General features: G+C 39.0%; 1 protein-coding gene across 5 annotated transcripts in view; it reads right to left on the reverse strand.

Annotated features, from left to right (window-relative positions):
* chd7 (chromodomain helicase DNA binding protein 7) overlaps positions 1-19,566 on the reverse strand; it is a 228,198-nt gene that overhangs the window by 190,260 nt on the left and 18,372 nt on the right. For all 5 annotated transcript variants that reach the window (XM_073041862.1, XM_073041857.1, XM_073041872.1 and 2 more), the window contains exon 2: positions 1,429-3,263. In XM_073041862.1, the coding sequence (XP_072897963.1) occupies positions 1,429-3,078 (1,650 nt within the window). In that variant the 5' untranslated portion in view covers positions 3,079-3,263. The remainder of the gene's footprint in view (positions 1-1,428; positions 3,264-19,566) is intronic.

Genomic DNA, 19,566 nt, shown 5'->3' on the forward strand with positions numbered 1-19,566 from the left:
TTGCTATTTTTTAGCACTGAAGATTTTCTCATGAGTTGACCTTAGAGCAGGGGTTCCAAACATGGACCCCTCAGTTAATGGTTAGGGTTCATAGTATAAAGGTTGGGAATCCCATCTTACAGACAATTTTATAAAATCAGAGGTTACGGGATATTAATTTGAAAGATTCAGGTGAGAAGAAATGAAGTTGGTAGCTCTAAAAGCCATGGCCATGCAGTGAATGCGCCAGAGAAAATCCAAATCTTTTTATGTTGTAGATACAAAGAATGCACATGCTGGAATCTGGAGCAACACAGGCTGAAGATGCCCAAGCAAAATACGAAGTGTTATTCCTATAACTTGTGTTGAGCCTTGACTCAGCAGTGCTGGAGCAGAGGTCAAAGTAAACTATACAGATCCTTCTATCACTTTATTCAGCCAAAAAAACCAGCCAGATCTATAGCCATTAAAACAAAACCATTGATGCAACATCTCCAAGGCAGTGAGCTAAAAGAGCCCAGCAAACAGATGACCTAACAGGAAAGAGGTTTTATACTAATAGAAGTTCAATAACAAAGCATACAAATTCAACATATATAGGCACCTTCAGTAACAATATAATTCTTCTGTTAGATCACACAAGGTGAATAAGGAGCTGCAAAATACTGGAACAGTTGATACTGAAGTGGCAAGAAAAAAATTGAGGAACACAAATATGCAAAGGAAAAAGACTGCCACCAGTAATTGACCAATTGATCCTTGGAAAAGTATGCAATGCAATTGCAAACAGATTGAATAGGCTAACAGAAATCATGGAACACCACTCAAAGTTACAATGCATAGAAGAATTTCAAAGGAAAGGGAAGGTTGGAGATTGAGTAATAAATTGATCATATTTCCTCAGGAAAATAGCATGAAGGAAATAAGCACAATGCACAAGACTGACGAAATTTAAGTAGAGCCAAAAGAACCTGCAGAAATGGATGAGCAAGGTGCCTTCCAGGAAAGCTATACATGAAGAGTAGTGAGGAGATTTCAACAGTAAATAAGCATCAATTGTAAGCTTCAAAAGAATAGGGGCATGAACAATATCAACAGCATAGACATAACCACAGATCAAGAACGCTGGTGAATACTATAGCAGAGTCCTCACTATCCTAGTTACTGGATCACTTAATTGACCTGGGGATTTCCACACTGAAATAAGCTTCCCCATTTCAACAACACATCAACATGTAGATTTTCTTCAATTGATTGTAAACCATTAATGCCAGCCGTATGCAAATGAAAATTTCAAACAGTTGATAATTACATTAATTCACTTGCAACCCCATGCCAAAACTTTAACAGAAATATTGATAAGCTTTTATACTTTAACAGCTAATAACATGCATTAGAGAAGCACATTTTGATTACTCACAACTGACATAATTCAGGCAGATCACTCACCTGATGTTGGGCAGACACCTGTTGCGAAGTAGCCTTGGGTGATGAATGCTGTGACTGTACCCATGGCTGATGCTGATGAGGTGAAGGAGAAGTTTGATGGTGCACCGTTGGATGTTGTTTCACTGGTGGACAAGTTGGCAACTGAGGCTGAAAAGGCTGATTTGGGTGCTGTTGGCCAGACATGATGCGTTCCTGCATCACCTGATCTGTATGATTCCCACTGGGACCCAATGCGCCGACTGGTCTTGGAAGGCTCCCAATATCACGTGGCACAGAAGGGCTCATGTACTGTGGTGTCTGAATGCTTCTGGGACCCATACTCCTCTGTCCAAGTCCCATGGTACCTGGGGACTGATGTGGTTGTTGTGGGAGAGACATGTTTGGATAGCTTCCAACTTCAAGCTGCATTCCAGCACTACCTGGCCTAACCTGTGGTGGAGGGGTACCAGCTGGGTTATTCATAGCTTTCATAGGTGACATTGGAGATGGAGAAGCATATGTTCCCTGAGACTGTGTTGGGTGCATAGTTTGTGCGTTAATTTGGTTAAGTGGACCACTTGGATGTATAGGCTGCTGGTGCATTAATCCTTGGCTGGTTCCAGCTGGGAATCCAACAGTATTTGGATAGCGGGGTATTGCCTGATTCACAGATGGGTTATTATTAAGGCCTAGGTTTTGATTGATCCCTGTATTACTGTTAACTAATCCCTGATTAATGTTACTATAAGGATATTGTGAATACTGCCCTGAGCTACTTACAGACTGTGAAGGTACTGCCTGGCTACGTGAAGTAAAATTTAAGTTTTGCTGCCTGCTACTGGCTTGCTGAGAAGGACTAGGGGAAAATCTAGGACTGTGAGCAATGGAATCCCCATGGAGAGTATTCGGTGGAGGGGGGTGGGGGTGGTATTGCTGTGATGGAGTATGACGCAAGGAAGGGCCCATGTTGGGAGTTTGCTGTGGCATGCGGGATAAGGGACCTGGCCCTGAAGTTCCCATGAAAGGATTTCCCTGACTAAGAGCCTCTTGTGCCTGAGTGAATTGGTTCACCCTCTGCTGCTGAGGCTGGTTGTGCTGTTGCAAAGAATAATCACTACGCGTCAGGTAATTCCCCATCTGTTGCATATGTTGAGCATGTGCTTGCCCCTGAGGTGGTGGCTGTTGCTGCTGCTGTTGCTGGAAGGCAGGTCGTGTCTGGTCTGGCACTGGGACAGCTCGTGGTCCCCACATGGAACTGCTGTCCACAAACTGCTGTCCACACCTTTCATTCTGCATAGTTGGGTATACTCCCATCTGAGCTCCACTGTGAGGGACTGGTGGAACTGAGGGATTGTGGTATTGTGAATGAGGCGATGCCATGCCATTCCCAGGAGTATTACCAATCATTCGGTTAGGCTGATCTACTAGATGAATTTTCTGCTGTTCAAACGGACCAAAATGATCATAATGAGTCAGCTTAGTTTGAGTCTGAGTAGGTGGGGGATGATGGAGGGGAGACTGCATGGAGCCAAATCCTTGATCCATTGGTAGTTGTTGCCCAAGAGCATTCACTGGATTCTCTGAGAAACCACATTCTCCGAGACCTTCAAGCCCTTCACTGAAAATGTTCCCATCATCACCAAACAAACTCAGCATACCAGGATCTGCCATCTTCCTTGTGTTTGTAGCTCTCCTAGTGGCACAAAAAGTGAACTATTCTGTTTCACCTCACTTGCTTCCTTTCGAGGTGTACGTCCTGAAAGCCTTAAATCCTATGACTAATCTCCTGCATGTCACTCCATATTTCCTTAATTCTTTTGGACAATTCAGTATCAGGCAAAGTCTGGATAGAGGTCCTAGGGAGAAAATGAAAATAAAATAAAATTGGGGACAAATGGAATGAATAACGTGACACAGACAATCATTAAGGCAGTGTTAAAATTACCCCTTCCTCTGACATAAAGTAGATCCAAAACTTAAAACTTTATAGAAAGAAAACTAACAGTACTGAGTAGTTTTCTTTTAAATGTAATTTCTACTAGAAGCATGCTATACAATTTCAAAACTAATGAAAACAGTAACCTGGCCCATTAATTAGTTCTTCATTACACTCCTCAGCTCTACGTTCTTGGTTGCAAAACAAAAGAACAGAAATTGCAGCCACAGCAGCTGCCACCACACCAGGCAAGCAGCTGTATGAAAACAGCAGAGTACTCCATCTGCTACAGTAATGCCTAGAAAATGTTCCAACCTCTTCCACTGTGACTTTAACCTCATCAGCCCTATGTTTAGAAATTCAAACAGAATTATTGGTGATAAAATTCAACCCCTCTACATGGCTACATTTTTAATGAAAATTTGTAGAACACATGCCACAAATATCAGAGTCTACAACACATATGCATGACCCACACAAAGTTTAGAATGCTAATTGACCGAAATATTTATCTAAATTCATCTTTTGCAACCATGCACTTTCTTCTAATTCAATGTATACAATAGTTAGTACCACAATTAGATTGAAGATATTTCACTTGTGAATATTTGACAGGTTATTTAGATAGATAAAGAGAACAAGCATGCTCCCCATACAGATGATTTTATAATTAGTCAACATAATGGATTTTCAGATTCCAGGCCATATTTTTGAAATGATCTGAACAAAGGAAGCACAGCCACAGGGTTCATCACTCACCTCCAGGCAAACAGATTATCAGTGATGTAACAAGCTCCATTTGTGACTAAGTGCAAGCGTGCTCCATCTGGAGTCTCTGGCCTATTACTCTTTAACTACTACTTTACCATTCAGATAAATCTGAACAAGATGACCATTTATTAGTGAATGCTAACACCTACTAAGTCAGAACCATAGCTAACCCCTGTAACACCATGGAGAATTCAAAAATGTGATCCAATTAGTCCTTTTAGCTTTGTTTTATAAAACATTTGCAATCTCAGAGCCAAGTTGGTACTTTAGAACCACTTCAATGAATCAAACAATTTCTTGAACAACAGAGTCAAATGCTGCTTCTACTTATTCCACTAATCACCTTTTCCCCTCTTCTTATCAACAAGGATAGGGCTGACAAACACACTGGTTTTCTAAATACTTTACCACGAGTTTGAACAAGAGCACCATCTCTCAATTTGACACTGTACATTGCTCAACATCATTTCAGAGCATTCTGGTCTGCTATGACATTCACAAGTACAATTGCACAGCATGAAACAAAACAGCTTCAGAACCATCTGCCCGGACTGACCTATTTCTTTATATTCAAGTGCAATTATGCTTAATCACTTCTGCTGGAGGAGAATGGCTGCACATAGAAAAATAAGTACAAATCTAGAAAACACAGGGCTGGAAGATTCAAGGGTGTAGAATGACCAAAAAGCAGAGGCTCACCTCAGCTCATTATTCATACAAAGTATTTTAATATGCCAGTGCAATGCATAAAGTGGATAGAGGGAAGGGTGGAGGTAATTTCACTACCATATTCTAGTGACAGCCCTGCACCAACAGATTTCCAGGCAATTATATTTGTTTATAAAGCAGAGACTAAATTACTAGGGCACTAAGGGGCGGAGCCCAATGTCTACATGCTGAGGCACAGGGGAAAAAAACCACAATTCACTGTCAACAATGTTCTTCTTAGTTTGTGCAACAAACCAATTATTTCATTGTGTACCAAATACTCTTCAAGAGGTTTTAATCATCTATTTTAAAGGGCTGTCCCACACTTTCACAGGGCTCAAACTCAAATAAGCTTCCTTTAAACTCGCCACCACATTCCAATTTATTCTCTCCAAGTGCCTACTGCGGTGGAAAATAATTTATCTGCTTTTTTATTGCAGAGTACAGCTTACATGATAGAGAGCTACTTACCTTCCATGAATAGATGGCAGTACAAAGACAGCATGAGTGCCAGAGGGCATAAATGGACGAAGGTCACCACTGTAAACTGACTTTCATAGGCCGCTGGCTGTTGTTAAGAGTGGCCTTTTTCTGGCTAGTTATATTGTAACTGATACAAAAAAAACCCAGACCTAACATAGGGATATCACTTTGACCACAAACTGTACTGGTATACTAAAGGCAGTTGTGCATTTCTAGAATTTGTACAACTGCATCCACTTCATCATCCCCAAATCCCCACCCCCTCACAGTAATCAAATGCCCCTGGGCCTTACTTTTCGAGGGAGAAACCTATTCAACTTTCAACACTGAACCTTCCTTGAATACAAAAAAATCTGCCCAACATACAAGAAGAAACATCAGTTCTAAAATGTTTTCAATCTTGACTCATTCACACAATATTAAAACCCACTGACCAGTTTATGGAATATCATAAATATAATTTGCAGCCCTTGACCGTTCCCAGTAAAAACAGAGTCTACATATTTGGCATTGAAATAGTACAGTCATCCCTTGCTATCTGCGGGGGATTGGTTCCAGGACCTCCTGCGGATACCAAAATCCGCGGATGCCCAAGTCCATTATATAAAATGGCGTAGTACAGTATTTGCATATAACCTACGCATATCCTCCTGTATGCTTTAAATCATCTCTAGATTACTTAAAATACCTAATACAATGTAAATACTATGTAAATAGTTGTTATACTGCATTGTTTAGGGAATCATGACAAGAAAAAAGTCTGTACATGTTCAATACAGACACAACCATTGTAGCTCTTCTGGGAATGCTGATGCTGCCTTAGCATCAGCCGATGCCGATTCTCCCATGATCTTTAAATTCTTGAGGCTGTAGCGCTTTACATAGCCTTAAACTCCTTCCGCTTGCTCACAAGTAGCGATCGAATGAGACGTGAGGCGAGCAATGCTCTAACGACAAGTGCTGGAGAGAAACTGAGGATCTGTGAAATGGCAGGAGGCTACAGCAGGGTATGCCTACACATCACTTCACTTGTGTGGATTCAGCATAAGTGCTTGGCGCACGGCAAGTTCAAGTTTTGCTTTTTGGAACTTTCTGGAATTTTTTTCCGATTATTTTCAATCTGTGGTTGGTTGAATCTGCAAATATGTAACCCACGGATACAGAGGGCCAACTGTATACACTCGGTGACTACTTTATTAGGTACAGGAGCAGAACCCAGTGTGGTCTTCTGCTGCTGTAGCCCATACACTTCAAGATTCGACATAATGTGCATTCAGAGATGCTCTAATGCAGACCACTGTTGTAACGCGTGGTATTTGAGTTGCTGTTGCTTTCCTGTCAGCTTGAGCCAGTCTGGTCATTCTCCTCTGATCTTCCCCATTAACGGGGCATTTTCACCCTCAGAACTACTACTCACTAGATGTTTTTTTGTTTTTCGCACCGTTTTCTGTAAACTCTAAAGCAGTGGTTCCCAACGTGGGGCGTACGCCTCACGGGGGGGGGGGGGGGTAATTTGATTTTTAAGGGGGGCAATTCGAGAATGAGTTATTAACAGTGAATTTTTTCTAGTAAGTCTGTGTGAGTATGAGTGTGTGCGAGTTAATACATATGTGTATATACAGTATGCAACATAAAAATACTTGTGTGTATGTACATGTGTAATTGCGTATGTACTGTGTATATATAGTGCATCACCATCATTACAACCATCAAATGGCTTTCATAATTAAATTAATGAATTGACTGATGTAGGAAGGAACGAATGAACAAGTCCAAACGCGTAAGAAACTCGTACGAGGTCGCGCCAATGCTGCTTTTTGCAGTAGCATTCGGTTCTTGGTGGTGTGAAGGTGTGTACATTGCGTCATCTCTTTTAAACGGTGTATCTGTCTTTGTATGCTGTAGGAACGAATCGGCATTGTTTTATTTATTTATTATTATTATTTTAATATCACTTAATGTTCTTTTTTTTTACAATTTCTTAGTAATTTCTTCCTCAGAACTTTAACAGTCCTTTGGTTCTTTTATTTTTCTCTTTCATGAATGCCATGTTCTTTGGAAGCTTGTTTAAACCAAGTTAATGGTCTTTTAGGCTTCCTCCAGGTGAATAGGAGTTCACTTTTTGAATAATAAGAATTATATATCACCACAGGGGGCATCAGGATTTTAGAGGTGATTAGGTGGGGCATGGCCAAAAAAAGGTTGGGAACCACTGCTCTAAAGACTGCTGTGTTTGGAAATTTCAGGAAATCAGCAGTTTCTGAAAGACCAAACCACTATCTAGCACCCACAATCACTTAGATGACATTTCTTCCCCCATTCTGATGATTGGTCTGAACAATAACTGAACCTTGACCATTTTGGCACATTCATATGCATTGAGTTGCTGCCACCTGAAGGGTGATTAGAAATTTCCATTAACCGTACAGGTGTACCTAATAAAGTGGCTATTGAGTGTACACACAGGACAAACATCAGTATCACTTGCTGCAAACTATAGACAACATTCCTGTTGCTGAATAATTGAACTGCAAACTGAAATCTTATTTCCATGTCACCAGCTGTTTCATAGGCAGAATTTAAGCTTGTAAAATAAATTTGCTAACACAAAGATACTTCAATCGTCAAATTCAGATAAATCTATCCAACCAAGCTATAACAAAAATCACATGTTATGCACTGCTTTTAAGTTACCATTACGTGCAGAAATGTACTTCCAAGTAAGATGGTGGCACGCTGGAATGCAGCAGCCTCTCTGGGTCCAAACAAAAGTGTAATTGTTTGGCCTTTACATCCTTTTTACATTGCTGGATGTCAAGAACACCAAGTACTACAGGTCTACCCCACTAGTCAGTTGCTAGATAGCAGTGGAGCTGGACTTGTGCAAAATGTTGCAGCTTGCTTCAGACACCCAGGGAAGACGGCATTGGAGGTGGTACGAGAGTGATTGTCTTGGATGTTTTTGTCGCGATTGCAAGACTCTGTTGGACACTGGTAATATAGGATACAGCAAGTCAGATTCACCGGTTTATTGCTGAGATCGACAATGGAGGAGTTGCATCACCTCTGTTGTTGAGCAGACAAGATCCTCTTGCCTCAGGGTCACCTCTTGCAGCCACCGGAGAAGGAGACACTAGAACCGCTCTCCAGTGTTCATTCGGTGGAAGACAAGCTGGAATGCATTTGACTGTGCCTGCAACTGCACCCGTGTGAGAAAAACAACTGCTACTGGCTTACCCTACAGAAACTGGACTCCAGGACAACAGAGAAACATAGAAAACCTGCAGCACAATACAGGCCCTTTGGCCCACAAAACTGTGCTGAATATGTCCTTACCTTCAAAATTACCTAGGGTTACCCATAGCCCTCTATTTTTCTAAGCTCCATGTACCAACATCCATGCACCATCAACCTACCAGCCATGACACTCATGAACTTAGGCTTATTTTTTAAATATATACATTTCTTTAACTATGCTATTCTGCTAACATAATTACGTGCTATATGTGCTGTGTGTAACTGATTTGCACCTTTGCCCCAGAGGAATGCTGTTTCATATGGTTGTATTCATGTGTATGGTTGAATGATAATTAAGCTTAAACTTGATATAGATATGAGAAGTCATGGTTTTTATTTCTAACATAAAATTTGTAAATATATTGTTTCTGGGGAAATACCCTGACAGTACGAGATCTCAGGAAGTAAAGACAAGATTCTAGTCGAGGACAGGGGAATATTAAGCTACAACTGTAATGTATATGGCTTAAATTCTGCAGAAATTGCAAGATTCACATCTGATGCTTGCCAGTCTAATCAAACTTCCTGTTCACACTTAAACCAGGTCAATTAACAAGTCAACAGGTAAAAATTCAGTGCAACAATGTACTATAATCAAAATGCAAACAATCTAAAAATATAAGATAACTTTGTATAACTAAAAATTACATATGTTTAAGGCTATATTCCCATTAGCTTATGCAACTGTTATACCCATAATCAAACAGCACAAAAACAGGCCCTTATCCATGCCATCTGAGGTGCCTAACTGCACTAGTCTCACATTTGGCCTTAAACACCCCCCCCCCACCAACTCCGTACCTGTCTAAATGTCATTTAAATGCAAATACACCAGCTTCACCTAATTCCTCTAACAGCTCATTCGACAAACCCACCCTTTGAATAAATGTGCCCCAAGTCATCCGTAAATTTTCTCCAACTACCCTTAAGTCTATGTCCTCTAACTTTAGACTTAATCATCATGTGCCGTGTTGTATGACATGGACGATCATGATCTCATTACCATGATTTTTCTTGGCAAATTTTTCTACAGAAGTGGTTTGCCACCGCCTTCTTCTGGGCTGTGTCTTTACAAGACGGGTGACCCGCCAACCATTATGAAAACTCTTCAAAGTCTGCCTGCATAACCAGGACTTGTGATAGATGACTGTCTGCCATCTGATCCCATTGCTTCACATGACCCTAAGCAGGTACTACACCTTGCCCAAGGGTGACCTGCAGGCTAGTGGAGGGACGGAGCACCTTATACCTCCTTTGGCAGAGACCTCCCCACCCTGGGAAAAGGACTGTGACCATTCAGATTATTTCGGCCTCTCATGACCTTTGTATACCTCTGTTTCTGTCATCTTCAATTTCCTACCCTCTGAGGAAAAACCTCAACTACGTAGTCTTCTTATAGCTCAAGCTCTCCAGTCCCAGCAACATCCTACTTGAAGCATTTGTGCACTCTTTCCAGCATACTTCCTCCTGGCAGGCAATCAGAGCAGCAAATACTCAAGTAACACTCTACAAGACATGGCATTCCAATCTGCACTCAAAGCCCTGATCAATGAATGCATGCACGCTAAAGGCTTCTTCACCATTCTGCTTACTCATGTTGCCACTTTCACGGTGCTCTGCCCTCACAACACTCATCAGGGATCTTTCATTTTCTGTGCAAGCTCTCTCCCATTTTAAGTTACAAAATAAATCATTTCACATTTGTCCAAGTGAAATGCCATCTACAACTCCTGAGTCCACTTTCTTAGTTCATCTCAATCCTGTTGTAAACTTAAGTAACTTTCTTCTCTGTTCATTATACCTTCAATTTTAGTGTCATCTGCAATTTACTAACTACATTTTTGCCCAAATAGTTAACATAGATGAGGAACAATAGTTGAATCCAGCACTAATCACTACAGCATACTAATGGTCACAAGCGTCTAATCTGAAAACAACCTCCACTATCGCCACACCAATTTTGTATGCAGTCGACTGTTTATGCTACCTAACCTTCCAGACTAGTCTATATAAGATTCAATCATACTGGCATGACAATACAAAACAGTTTTGCCCTTAATTGTGAAGTTACGTGCACTTTGTCCACTGTAAAGGCAAATCGACAACTTTAGTGTTGACCAATAATGCTCTCACCACCATGCTTTCCAACCGCTGTGGATGTCTTTACTTCACAAATCAGTTTTATCCCTTATTCAATTTTACATTCTTTGTGTTGTCAGTCATTTATTTTTTACTGAGAACACAGGTGTAAAGTAATTATTCAATGTGTCTGCCATTGCACTATTTTAATCCATTCTCTGGTGTATAGGAGGAAAAAGGAAGGGAATTAGATCAGTTAGCCTAACAGGTGTTGTCAGGTACTTAAGGTACTTAGGTGAACTGTCAGAGACACCCAGTGTAATTTTGGAAGGATAGATTATTCATAAGACTAAGGAATTTCTGAAGAACTGTCTAATGTGCTTGACAGTGGCAGAACAATGAATGTTTATAGAGCTATTTAAAAGACATTTCAAAATACATTGATAAAGTTCCTCACAATTGGTTAATTTATGCTAAAGCCATTGTTAAAGATGAAAAAAATTTGCTTGTTTAGAAAAATACACTGAGTGACAGGAGACAGAATAACGATGATGGGTAAGAGACTCAACTTGTCAAAATATGATAAAAGGTGGTTTGCATCAATTTTCATTGGTCCTTCAAATTCTCACCGATTATAAATATTAAATTATCCACTGTGTATTTCCTAAATGGGAAGAGATATGAAATTATCCAACTAAAAATGAAGAGAAAGAGCAATGCATATAGCTGTGCTACAGCAATGTAAAACTTAAATTGGACTATAAGTTTAGTGATCAGATATGGGCATATTCTAAAGGAGATATTAGCCTTAAGAAGGAATGCAAAATAAATTTATTAGAACAAAGGCAACTGGACTTAAATAATGAGAAAGAAGAGATTAAACGGGTTATTTAATGTCAAAATATTGAGAGGAATCATTGGCATGGATAGAAAGATATGCCCTTAGGGGGCAGGATCAAAGCTTAGAAGTACTTTATGTAAAAAAAAATCACAAAAGCCTGAAATTTTACAGTGGACATTTATGCAAATATCAATTTTAATTCCACAAGTTACGCTAGTTATACAAACTTCCCATTAGATCAATACCTATGTACAGACATAAAATTTGAGGTAGATCATATAGTGTTGAACACTTTTTCCACTCCACTGATAGAGCACCTTTTTCAGATTACCACCAATAAACAATTCCTTGAAAACATCAAGCATTGAGAAGTCTTAGAAGTCTTTGATGAGAGTTTAACCATAACCCAATTGACTGACTGAGCAAATTCCACAGCCCAACTAGTTAGTTTGTGTGTGGGAAATTACAAAGTTGGTGATAAAACTGGTAGATAACCTTGCCTCCTTAGTTTAAACAATGCAGAGCGCACCTCTCCTTATGATTTCTTCACAAGCATTTACCACATTTCTTCAATTATGTGGCATTAAGTGGGGCTTGCAACTCTCTTCCATTACCTGCAAGTCCAAATTTGCTACAATCCTGACAGCAACTGATTTCTGAAAAGTATTGCTCCAATGCTGAAGAAACAATCCCTTCCTACAACCACCAAAACTAGTGTGAGGTAATCTGAATAGTTTTAGCAGGTAGGCTCAAAATAGTTCTGGAAATCTGCAGCCATACAAATAGAATCATTGAATTCATGAGAGGACAATAGCCACAAATGACACAGTATATTAAGTGCCATTAAGTATGCAACAGGACTGAGTTCACAAGGAGAAATGTTTAAGTATAGCTGACTGGTTCAACTAATCCTGATGGCAAGGAAGATAATAAGCAAAAATTCTGACAACCCTCGTCTCAATGTCTTTAATTCCTGGGCTGTGGGTGTCACTGACAAAGCTAACTAATATTACCAATTTCAAAATGGCCTTAAAAAGTTGTCAGAGCAGTAAACTGTGAACCACATTTCAGTGGGTCTAAGGTCACACTGAGACCAACAGATGCAAGAGCAAAATTCCTTCCAAAAATACAGAATTCAATCTGCCAACATTTAAAATTTTCCTTTAGTATGCAGTGAAGCCAACCATTTTGCCAGCCCTACATGAACAGGATGCATTTTTTTTTTTTAAAAGAGACAGTTTCTTAGTCACTATTACTATCTTTTTGCTCCCATTTAATTCAATTTAAATCACCCCCCCCCCCCAATGAGATGTAATTTGATTCAAGATCACAAACCCTAGCCTAGATTACAGACTCACTAAATTAAACAATGTACCAGCAAAATGCTGAAGTTAACAACAGCATTGTCATTCCGGTTATGCAGTTATTTCCTTCTGTACCAATTGCCATCAATCTATACTTTACAGTCTAAAACATTCCACTAAAAATTCAGTCTGTATTTAATTTCATTCATAGAGCAACATTGGATTACTACTTCATTTCCTTCTCTTCAATTTCAGTTATTTTTTTCCTGAATGCTCCAAAGCTTGTTAAAATAGAAAATGCTGAAAATACTCAGCATTTCAGTTTTAGATAGATTATCAGTATGAAAAGTTAATTTTATTTCTCCCAACTGACCTGCTAATTATCGCCAGCATTTTGACTTTAGTTCAGATTTTCTGCACCTGCAGTTTCTACTTCTAAAAGTAAACAAGTGACAATAGTATTTAAGTACTGTATTTTGCAAGGCCTGCAACAAAATCTGTTAAATCCATGTAATAACTGTATTGTACAAAGAAGCAGGACTGCAGCAATATTGTTTCTTGCTTTGTATGCATCTTTGGTGCATATTTTCCAATGCAACTACTGGCCTTTTAGAATATTTACAGTGCTTTGAAGTAGTATTCCCAGCCCACATAAATGGACTTTAAAATCATGGTTTTGATCTATTTAATTGAGAACCTTTGTTTGTGAATCACATCCTCCCTTTTCACAGTAGCAAGGAAAATTGTAAAGCATGAAAAACTAAAAATTCAAAAACTAAAATGTCAGTTCACAAGTATTCATTTTCCTTTGCTTGGTACTTAGGTGAACCACCTCTCGTAGATATTACAGCCAGAAGCCTTTTTGGTCTCTATTAGTTTTGAACAATGTGATAGAGCAAAATCTGCCCACTCCTCCTTGCAAAATTGCTCAAGCTGTGCCAGATTAGTTGGGGAGCAGAGGGAGACAGCAGTCTTGAGGTCTTGCCAGAGATGTTGGATTAGGTTAATGTCAGGACTGACTGGGCCACTCAAGAATATCAATTTTTTAAAGCCACTCCATGGTTGCATCTTTGTCCTGCTGAAAACTGAACTTCCTCCCAAGTTTAAGCTTTCTGGCACTGGTTAGTAGGTTATCATCCAGAATCTGTATTTAGCAGCATTCATCTTCCCATCAATCCTGACCAGATTTCCAGTCCCTGCTACTGAAAAGCATCCCTACAGCATGATGTCTTACCTGGCTGATGTACAGTATTAGATTTACTCTACATGGACTAAAGTTCCACTTAGATCTCATCCAACAAAACCTTCTTCCACACCTTTATAGGTATCTTGTAAGTGACACTTCGCAGTGTCTTTGTGCACAAGGATAGGCTTGTTTTTAATATATAGCCAGGGCTTCTCCCTTGACACTCTTCCATAAATGCCCTTTTTGTGCAAGGCCTTAGATTCTGTGGAGCTGTGAACTTCATCTCCAGTTCAGTCACTGATTTCTGCAGCTCACTCAGAGTGACTGTTACCATCATAATAGCCTCTCTTACAAGTTCCATGACTAATTTTACAGGGGCATCCTGACCAAAGAAGTTTTGTTGTGGTTTCATATTGTTTTCCACTTTTTTGCAATGGACTGCACTGAGCTCCAAGGTATGTTCAGGGCCTCTGAGATGGTCTTGTACCTTTCCCCAGATTTGTGCTTCTCTAATATTATTTCCCTAACCTGTCTTGAATGTCCTTTTGTCTTCATTTTGGTTTGGTCTGTTGAAAATCTAGCATACTGTTGGACCTTACAGAGAGGGGGGTATATTTATTCTTATGATTCATTGAAAGCAGGCGATTCTCCAATTTTCTACATTAACAAATTGGTAAGTTGGTAAGATAATACTTTATATTGAACCCAAAGAAAGTTAGCATAGTAATTATAAAAGGGGTGAATACTTTTTTGGCCTCAATTTTGGTTTTCATTTTCAGCTAATTGTTGACAGGTTTTGAAATTTTTCTTTTAATTTGGTATGCACAATATTTTGTATATCAGCTCATAAATATCCTATTTCAATATATTTTACACTTGGAAGATGGCAAGAGTAAAATGTGAAAGCAGCTACAGGGTTGAATACTTTTTCAAGGCACCTTAAGTATGCTTATTAAACTATGGTATAAATTTTGACTCTCTATTAAGGTAGAGTTGCATATACAGTGTTATAGAATGTGGCAAGGACAAATTCTATAATATGCAAATCAAAAAAAGTGTAGCTACTGGAAATCCAAAAACAGGAGAAGGATACACTCAACAACTCAGTATTTTATGCTTATTCCTATATTTTTATTGAATTGTGCATTTTCATTTTAAGATACAACTAAGTAACAACTTAATCTTGGTTCATATATAGACATATAGGAACTTAAGAGTATTATGATAAGGGATAAATTATTAAATCAAGGACCAGCATCTTAGATGGAGGGGGACCAATGTCCTTGTGGGAGGATTTGCTGGTACTGCTCGGGGGGGGAGCTTAAACTAGAGTCGCACGGGAGCGGGGACCAAAGTGGCAAGGCAGTAAGTGGTGTGAGTATGGGGAAAGTAGATGTTAACCCACAACACAGAAATTGACTGATTAATGAGCATGGTGGGGCTAATGTTCTTTAAGATGCATCCATTTCAATGCAAGGAGATTCGTAAGTAAGACATATGTACTTAAGAGCATGGATTAGTATGTTGAATTTTGATGTTAGAGCTATTAGTGACACTTAGTTGCAGGAAGGACAGAATTAGCAACTGAATGTTCTGGGCTACTGATATTTTAGACATGGAGGAGGAGAGGGGTGCATTATTTATAATGCAAGTGGTAGGTCATGTCTAACTAATCTTGTTTTCCATGTACATTACCAAGAAGGAAAGGTGCTGTACGTTGTCTACACTGACTTTAGCAAAGCCTTTGATAAAGTCGCAAATGGGCTGGTCCAGAAGATTAAGTTGCCCGGTATTGACTTAGTGGGAATAGATGGTTGCCTCTCTGATAGGATGCCTGTAACTAGTGCTGCAGGGATTGGTGCTGGTTCCATTGCTCTTTGTCATCTATGCCAACAATCTGGATGGTAAACAGGATCAGCAAATTTGTGAAATGCACCAACACTGGAGGTGTAGTGGACAGAGGAAGGCTCTCAAAGCTTGCAGCATAAAATTGACCAACTGGAAAAAATGGCAGATGGAATTTAATGTAGAAAAGTGTAAGGTGTTGCACTTTGAGAGGACAAAGCAGGGCTTAGTGAACAGTAAGGGCACTGAGTATAATATAACAAAGGAATCTGGGAATACAGATCAGTAATTCCTTGAAGCTGGCATCAAAGGTAGATGGTGTTATAGAGGGAGCTTTGAGCACATTGGCCTTCATCAATCAGAACTCTATACGGGGGTTGGAATGTTATGAAGTTGTACAAGACATTGGTGAGGCTGAATTTAGAGTATTATGGCCACCTACCTACAGGAAGAATATCAACAAGCTTGAAAAACTGCAGAGAAAGGTTGAATGGATTAAGACTTTATTCTTTAAAGCACAAGAGAATAAGAAATCTTAAGACATATATATATATATATATATAGTTAATGCATGCTGGCTTTTTCCCTTCAGGTTGGGCAAGACTAGCATTCGAGGTCACAGGTGAAAGGTGAAATATTTAGGGGAATATGAGGGGAAACTCAAGTGTGAAACGAGCTGCCAGCAGAAGTGGCAGATGTGGGTTTAATTTAAGATAAGGTTGGATAGGGACATAAGATGGGAGCAGTTTAGAGGGATATTATCTGGGTGTAGATAGATGGAACTAGGTTAAAAAAAAAATCAGGTCTGTATGGACTAGGCTGGCTAATTGGTCTGTTTCTGTGCTGTAGTGCTCTATGACTAGGACTAGACATACTTCAAGAATAATCCAACAAGTTAGATGTCAGAATTTGCAATATAAAAGCATAAAACAATTTCTACCATTTCCCCATAAAAATGGATAAAATCTGCCCATTACTCCAAATGCCAGTTCTAAACATTGTTTTGTACTTTCCACATCAAGAAGATTGCAATGCAAGAACTGAAGATAACAGCATTTAAAGTTAATGTCAATTTGGTAAATGATTCAGAAGTACACAAAAAACAATAAATTTGTGATGTACTACCATAAATTTACTTTGTTATAGCTGCTCAACTGTAGTGCATCACTGGAATGCTTTACAGGTTAATCTGATGTTAAATATTGCAAATAGCAGCATCAAGCATTGTCAGAGAATTAATACTATTTGAATCTACAGTTCTTCCTAGCAGCAGAGGGGTAGCAATATGAATTTTGGCAGTAAATTGCCAGAAATTTATTTATTCATTTTACACTAATATCAATTTCATTTTAGCCCAACTCCATAAAAATACAAAATTTCCCCCTTCCTTTTGCTGATGGCAATTAATAGACAATAAAACATATTCTGTTTTTGAAAACTATTGAAGTAATACACACCATTGCAATGAAATTACAAATAAGGCCCAACAGATGGACACAGAAACAGACTTTTACTAACACAGAAAGCAAATCTCAAAATGTATCAGCACAAGACTTCTCAGACACGAGAAAACACCTCAGTTCTAATCTTTTAGAACAAAGCAGAGTTCTTTGATAATTAAGTTCTTCCAATCTAATTATCTCCCTGTACATTTATCCCCATCGTATATGCAAGCACAGGCTGTTATTTAGACATACCCTGTCCCTGAGAATTGCTTGTTTATAGCTTCCACTTAGGTCCTGCCCCCAAAATATAATTGCAGGAACTTACCTTTGAGGGAAAGCCCAAATGAACCTTATTCCAATCCATAGATATGCTACTTAAACTAGACTTGGAATTTTAAATTTGCATTAATCTACACATATACAAAAAGAAAATAGTAAAATGTTATGTCCTTCTATTTAATGAAAAGGAATGTTGAACCATTATACTACACCGCAGAGTGGGAATGGATTTCAAATGAAAACACCTACCAGACCATCTAAACTACATCACGAGAGCCAAAAATCAAACATTTCAAACACAAGGCAGAAAGTGAAACTATTAAGGTGGTGGCATCAAGGACAGAATGCACAGAAGTTGTTCTCGAACACCTGGCAACAAGAGCAGACTGCTTTTGGTGGAAGCTATAGAAGAGCTTGCCTGGCCGCAACTCAGCTGCTGAGAGGCAAAGTTAACTATCATAAAGAATTTATTTGAGAGAAATCATGATTCTACAGAAGTTTAATATTTTCCTTTACATTTTTTCTTGTTGTTCAAGGAGACAGCAATTTTCAACTCTACAAAACTAGATGAAATGTAAAGTAATGACATCACTATCTGGTTCCTCATTACAGAAATAACCACATGGCTTCTAAAATCAGAAAAAAAAACAAAAAACTAATCCATTTATAGTATTTACTAATGAAGTAATGAATTATCTAGTCAAATTGCAGTTATAGCATTTGATCTCCAATTGTAGCTCCAAGTACTATTCAGACATGATGAGGGTTTAGCCTCAACCATCCTCTACCATGAGCACAACTCCCCTCTAATTTATCACTTAAATCCATGCTTCCCTAGCTTTGATCACAAAGTGAAAGAGACACAAAGTTTTCCCTCTGCTTTCTCCATTCCAAATAGAATGTAGATTCACAAGTCTTTTTCCACTGGTACAAACTTCTAGTTCTACCAATACCATTGAAATTGTTTACTGAAAAATAGGAAATCAAGCCAAAATACAATCACTACAATTCACCCAATACCATATATATTTTACATTTTTCTTATAAAACCAGATTTAAAATATGTATTTGGTCCACAAACTCAGTTAAAATTGAGGAAGGCTGTGAAAAGGCAAGAGGAATCAATCAGATACATGAAACAAAGGTACAAATGTCAAAAGATTCTAGGCTAGTGTGGAGGCAAGCCTGAGATCTCTGAGGAGGAAGTTGGGCCATATGACATTCCCTGCCCACCCCAAATCACATTAAAAATTGACATATTCATATACTAACTTACAACATACATCATTCATTCCATCAAGTCTGTTTGTTCTCAAATAAATCTCATTAATTCCATGCCCACATTCATGTCCACGTAAGCCGGCTATCAATTTGTCTCCTGATTTGCCCATGAGCTATTATGGATAATTTACAGCAGCTAATTAACACACCAATCAGCACATCTTTGGCACATGGTAGTAAACCAGACACCCCGAGGGGGGGGGGGGTGGTTGTGGGGGAGTAGGAGGAGAAGAGCAACCTACAAAGTTGCACAGGGGGAAAAAACCCTGCAAAATGACAAAACTGGTACTCAAGATTAAAACCACAGAATAGCAGTACCTGCCGCACCTCTGCGCTGTCCTATTCTTGTGTTAATTCAACAAGTTATGACAATGAAGCAAGCACACAATGAATGTGAAGTTAACATAAATTGAGGGTATCAATATCCCACAGAAGTAGAAAATGACTACTGCATCTAGCCAGTTCTATTGACTCCAGTTGATTTCAGCTGACAAGTTACAACACAAAACTGCTTACAGAAACCAAAATGTAATCCAACAGACAAAGCAGAAGACTGATGAAAGGCTACCTGAAATAAAACCACCCCAAGTGAGGAAGTCAAGAAAAAGATGGAATAAGTAAGGGCAAAAGGAGAGAAAAAGCTTGGAAACTGGAGGCAGAAAGAGGGTTAAAGTTATTTACATAACGTACTCATATGCTTAGGA

Source organism: Hemitrygon akajei, chromosome 1, assembly GCF_048418815.1.
Source record: "Hemitrygon akajei chromosome 1, sHemAka1.3, whole genome shotgun sequence".
Lineage (NCBI taxonomy): Eukaryota > Metazoa > Chordata > Chondrichthyes > Myliobatiformes > Dasyatidae > Hemitrygon > Hemitrygon akajei.